Source organism: Bos javanicus, chromosome 8 (assembly GCF_032452875.1).
Source record: "Bos javanicus breed banteng chromosome 8, ARS-OSU_banteng_1.0, whole genome shotgun sequence".
NCBI classification, from domain to species: domain Eukaryota; kingdom Metazoa; phylum Chordata; class Mammalia; order Artiodactyla; family Bovidae; genus Bos; species Bos javanicus.
Genome location: NC_083875.1, coordinates 60,576,709 through 60,582,554, shown reverse-complemented (window position 1 = coordinate 60,582,554; position 5,846 = coordinate 60,576,709). Strand labels below are relative to the sequence as shown.

At 51.5% G+C, this 5,846-nt stretch overlaps 1 protein-coding gene across 1 annotated transcript; it reads left to right on the top strand.

Annotated features, from left to right (window-relative positions):
• Window positions 1–2,420: 2,420 nt before the first annotated feature.
• On the top strand, window positions 2,421–4,594 carry LOC133253306 (olfactory receptor 13C7-like). The gene has a single exon (XM_061426900.1). The coding sequence runs from the start codon at window positions 2,502–2,504 to the stop codon at window positions 3,480–3,482; it is 981 nt and encodes a 326-aa protein (XP_061282884.1). The 5' UTR covers window positions 2,421–2,501; the 3' UTR covers window positions 3,483–4,594.
• The last annotated feature ends 1,252 nt before the right edge of the window (window positions 4,595–5,846 follow it).

The following is a 5,846-nucleotide window of genomic DNA, read 5'->3' as shown; positions in this document are numbered from 1 at the left end:
AGGCACATCTGCCTCTTCTGTGTTCCCAACACCCAGCACATAGTAGGTGCTCAATAATAATTTCCCGAATGACTGAATTAATAAGCCATCACACTCGGGCAGTTATTTACCTTTTTGCCAAACTTCAGCAAAAGAATCCCTACCTTAAAATGTTTACACGGATTAGATTTATGGTCAATGACTGACCAAGATTAATCAACTACCCTGGTATGTTTCATAAACTCGCTTAACAAAGATCTCGATTTAGGTTGGAGAGGAAAAAACAGCACAGGCTCTGGGCAGAAGGGCGTCATGACAGATGTTGGAGGTCTTGTCTGGGAGGCAGGGAGACAGACCCAGCATGTGCCCATGGTTGAAGGTGTCGTCTCTGATCTCCAGCATTGCTAGGAGACTCATCAGACCTTTCCTCTGTGAGTCTCATCTGGACTACACAGAATCCCCATTTTTCAAAAGGAAACTGAGTCTCAAACCAAGTGACTTGGTAAACATCACACATCTGGTTAGTGCTGAACCTGTTATGCAATGCTGGGTTTTTGAATCATGTGTGGACTGTTGAGGGACTGCCCTTGGCAGCACTCACTGTATGAGATGCTGGAAGGAATGTGACTGAGTCTGTTCTCAAGTGTGGCAGAGGAGACAGGTGTGCAGCACAGAAACAAAGACGACAGCCAAGGGCTGTGGGAAAAGAAGGGAGAGGTAACTCGGCAGGGCTCAAGAGGGAGAGGAGAAGAGATGAACCGTGCTCTTAAGAGGAGAAGCAGCACCTCCACTGGGTAAGAGACGGAGGACCTGCCTACAGAAGGGAACTTTTTGGGCAAAGATGTAGCTCTGGGAAAAGACGTGGTTTATTCAGAAAAGGTGGAGCCCTTTGGCCCCTATGATGATAGATGCAATTGAACAAGAGGAATGAAGGACAGCTGGGTTAGGAAATGGCAACATGCTCCAGTATTCTTGCCTGGAAAATCCCATGGACAGAGGAGCTTGGTGGGCGACAGTCCATGGGGTCATGAGGAGTTGGACACGACTGAGTGACTGAGCAGGTGCATGACGGGGAAAGATGCAGCACTAGGACGGTAGGACTCTAGTGCTTACAGGAACCTGGCCTCACAGCCAGTGTAGCTCTGAAGGGACTGAGGGACGGGTGATTTGATCTTCTGACAAGTTAAGGTTTCCCATCAGCTCCTATTTGTCCCTCAGACCAGGGATCACAGAGGCCACAAGACAGCTTTCCATCCAGCACTTGACACTTGGCTCCCTCCTGTCACTGGCATTTCCCAAGGGGCTGAGACCAGCTCAGAAGAGACATGGAGGCCCCTGGGCAAAGACTGTGGTCTCTTCCCATCCTCCCTTTATAGAGAGGGTCAGTGACCCAGGACACCTCTGCCAGACTAGAACCTGCCCTTCCCTTCTGTGTAATATTATAGTCAATATCATTTATCCTAAAAAGCTATATGGAAGCCAAGAGGAGACTCACTCGGCTTTTAGGACCAGGGTTAAATGTTGTGACCTGTGGCTCTATTGGGATATGTATATTCTAGTATATTCTTTTAAAAATCAATGCATGGTGTCTGATCTTAAGGAGGGATACCAGAATAAGGCTTGTACATCCTATGCAGTAGAAATGTTCAACCTTTATGCCCAAAGGAATGAGGTGACCATCACTCATCATGCACCTGCGTTCCCAAGCTCATCCCACTTAATTTGAGAAAGAGGAACAGCACTTGTTACAATTGTGGCATCTTTTTTCCACGAATTTTTCTTACTGCTATAGCCCATGGAGAAGGCAATGGCACCCCACTACAGTACTTTGCCTGGAAAATCCCAGGGATGGAGGAGTTTGGTAGGCTGCAGTCCATGGGGTCGCTAAGAGTCGGACACGACTGAGTGACTTCCCTTTCACTTTTCACTTCCATGCATTGGAGAAGGAAATGGCAACCCACTCCAGTGTTCTTGCCTGGAGAATCACAGGGACGGGGGAGCCTGGTAGCTGCGGTCTGTGGGATCACACAGAGTCGGACACGACTTAAGGCACTTAGCAGCAGCAGCTATAGCCCAACATCTAAACAACACCCAACTCGAGGTAGGCACTCAACATATCTTCAGTGAGTGAATGAATCTGAAATCCTATGAGCATCATTCAGTCACATGAAGTCATAGCCCAGTAAATGTGCTTCCTCTTAACACCCAAGAACACTGTAGATTCAAAAGGAGTATGGGGAACTTGAATACAAGTCTATTGTCTCCACAGAGCCCTCCTGGGGAAAAGAGAGAAGAGACTAGGTGATTAGAATGGACCCCATCTCCTTTAAGTTACACCAGAACCACAGAACTGAGGGGGCTGGCTTGCAGACCTGACGTCCACTCTCTCATTGTAATGATGGGAAACTGAGTTCCAGAGGCAGGGCTGACCCGCCCCAGGTCACACATCCAGGTTGCTTGGCTCCCAGGCCCACTGGTGCTTAATCCAACACCTTCATGGTGCAGAGGGGAAAAGAGGGAGAATGAGATGGATGGAGAGTGAGACGAATGGGGCAAACCAGACGGTCGTGACAGAGTTTGTCCTGCTGGGGCTACACGACCACCACAACCTAGAGATGGTCCTGTTTGTGCTCTGCCTGGGCATCTACTCTGTGAACGTGCTGGGGAATGCCCTCCTCATTGGGCTGAACATGCTGGACCCCCGCCTGCACACCCCCATGTACTTCTTCCTCAGCAACCTCGCCCTCATGGACATCTGTGGCACATCCTCCTTCGTGCCTCTCATGCTGGCCAACTTCCTGGAAACCCAAAGCACCATCTCCTTCCCTGGCTGTGCCCTGCAGATGTACCTGACCCTGGCGCTGGGCTCCACAGAGTGCGTGCTCCTGGCCATGATGGCGTGTGACCGGTACGTGGCCATCTGCCAGCCGCTTCGCTACTCAGAGCTCATGAACCGGCAGACGTGCACGTGGATGGTGGCGCTGAGCTGGGGGGCAGCCTTGGCCAACTCCCTTCTCCAATCCATTCTCACCTGGAGCCTCCCCTTCTGTGGCCACAATATCATCAACCACTTCTTCTGTGAGATCTTAGCAGTGCTGAAACTAGCCTGTGGGGACATCTCTCTCAATGCACTGTTAATAATGGTGGCTTCATCTGTCCTGACGCTGGCCCCGCTGCTGCTCATCTTCCTGTCCTACGTGTTCATCCTCACTGCCATCCTGAGGGTGCCCTCTGCTGCCGGCCGGCACAAAGCCTTCTCTACCTGCTCTGCCCACCTCACAGTGGTGGTGATTTTCTATGGGACTATCTCCTTCATGTACTTCAAGCCCAAGGCCAAGGACCTCTACTTGGATAAGCTCCTTGCATTGTTCTACGGGGTCGTGACCCCCTCGCTGAACCCCATCATCTACAGCCTAAGGAACGCAGAGGTGAAAGCTGCCACTATAGCTCTGCTGAGGGGAGATCTCTCCAGGAAGATGGCCCCCTTTCCTGTTGTTCTCTAAGTCTGTCAGGCCGGACAGGCTAGTTACACTGTGGTCATGACTTCAAAATTTCCGTGGCTTTAAACCACAAATGTTTTTCTTCTCGCTTACGCTGCAGGTCCTCCAAGGTTGGTTGGGGGATCTGACTCATCTTCTTCATCCTCTGGGCCTTAGGGTGATAAAGTAGCTACCACATTACTGGTCCAAATGGCAAAAAGGAAGGGGAAAATGACAAAGCCTGTGAGGATTCTTAAAGCTTCCACTCAGAAGTGAGGTGTTACTTCCACTTCCACCGCATAGGCCAATGCAAGGCACAGGCCAGGGAGGATCACAAGGGAAGGGGATGCCCACCTGCCCCACATCTGGAAGGAGGGGGAGGACTGAGGAATTCCTGAAGGGGCTGGTGAGGACCCCAAACCCTACAGTTCACCCAGGAGCTACTATCGATTTCTACAGCTGCCATTTTCTGACCAGTTGTCCCTCACTGGCTGCTGTCAAGTTAATCACCCCAGAGAGTGCTGTTAAGCAGGCGCGTGGAGACTCTGGACTGGGGCATTCTAACTAAGTCAGATCCAGGCCTCACAGAGCTTTCTTTGCTCTCAGGTTCTGGGTTCGGGTTGAGCACGAGAGAATCTGGAAGAGATGGAAAGGCAGAGGCAAGGCCACGTTGAGGTGGTGGAGCCCTCACTTGCTGTCCGTGCAGCCCCTCGGGCTCCTGCCAGGCCACCTGCAGCTGCTCTGAGCCCTGGGCGAAGGGAGCTCCAATGCAGAGAGTGCCAGCTCCTCCCGCGGGTCACCAGTGTCACTGAGTCCAAGGCAGTGAGGGCCAGACACGGGTTCCAGTGTGTCCTCCTGGGCGCTGGTCTGTCCCCACCTGCCCCTTCACGTCACCCGAGAGCAGCTTCAGACGCGACACCAAGTACAGAGGCCGAGCGTGGCACAGGCTTCTCCTGCAGCTCCCACAAATGACAGCTCTGTTCTCTACAACAAAGCCTTACATCACTCACACTGGTCCTGCTACTTTGGCCAAATCCTGGCTGATTCACCACCCAAGAACCTATGATGCCTCCCCCTTACCACAGAAGGAAGACCACATTCTTCAGCTGAGTCCTCAGAACTCGAAAACCAGGTTCTCCACCCTGTCAGCCCGATATTCCATTCACCTCTCACACAGTCGACCCCTCGTAGTGTCTGTACTGTGTCGCATCTTGGTTTGTTGCTCATGCTGTTCTCTGGGGAGACCTAGGACTTTTTTTTCAAGGCAGCTTAGACACCATCTCTCTGACATACCTTTCCTGGCCCTTTAAAGGGGTTCTCTCCTTTGCGTCCCACAGCACTTTGTTGGAACCTTTCCCTTGGTATCTATTCCTGTCTCCTTTGCATCCATGATATTTCATATCATGGGAGCCTCAAGGGCAGGACTCTGTGGGGACCTGTCTCCTCAGCTCACACAGAGCTTTCCCAACAGAGGGTTACTGAACTGAACTGTCACTCAGAAGCCGTCACTTGTCACACCTGGGGACTGGATCCTGTGCTGCTCCAGGCCATCAGGAGCTTAGTCTGAACGTGTGGATGGACACGAGTGGAGAGCAGCAGTATCTCGTGGCCATGGCCCTGCCTTCCAGGAAGTCACCAAAACAAGTCAGGATACAGCAAACAATCCCCATTTGTGGAGCCAGGAGACCAGGGTTCCAGACCTGGTTCAACCGCTCTGTCCAGCAAGGTCTTCCTGCTGGCCCTTCCCCTCCCCAAAGGCACCTCACACTTAAACTACCCACAGCTGAACTCATCCCTCTGCCCCCAAAGGTCTGTCACCCTCTCAGGGAACAGCACCAACACCCCAAGTCACCCAGCCAGACACCAGACAGTCATCAGAGGTGTCCTCTCACCCTCACTGCCCCACACATCTGATCCATCACCACGGCCCAGAGCATCCACCTCACAGCTGCTCCCGGGTCAGTCCTCTCCTTCCTCTAACGCCACCATCACCTTCTCTCTCTGAGTGTGCAACAGTTGTGCCAAACTCTCTAAAATCCATCCTCTGCACTACTTTAAAAAAAAAAAAAAAAAACCTGTCTGAAAAAAGAAAACAGAAAACCACACCAATCTGATTATGCTACTCATTGGCTTAAACCCCTCCAATGATACCATTACCCATCTCTCCTAGGATAAAAGCCAGATCCCATCTACCTGCCCAACCTCATCACTGGCTGCTTATCTCCACCCCACTCCACCCACAGATACCTTCCAGACACAGTTCCCCATTAATATCAGTCTTTCTGCCCCTCTGTCTCCCCCTTGCTGTTGCCTCTCATGTCCAAACACCTCTGGATCTTTAGCTAACATATATTGGACACTTATCACACACCAGGCTAGGCACTATAC

What these genes read in the sequence shown, in the direction of transcription:
- LOC133253306 (XM_061426900.1), top strand. Translation starts at nt 2,502, where the DNA reads ATGAGATGGATGGAGAGTGAGACGAATGGGGCAAACCAGACGGTCGTG.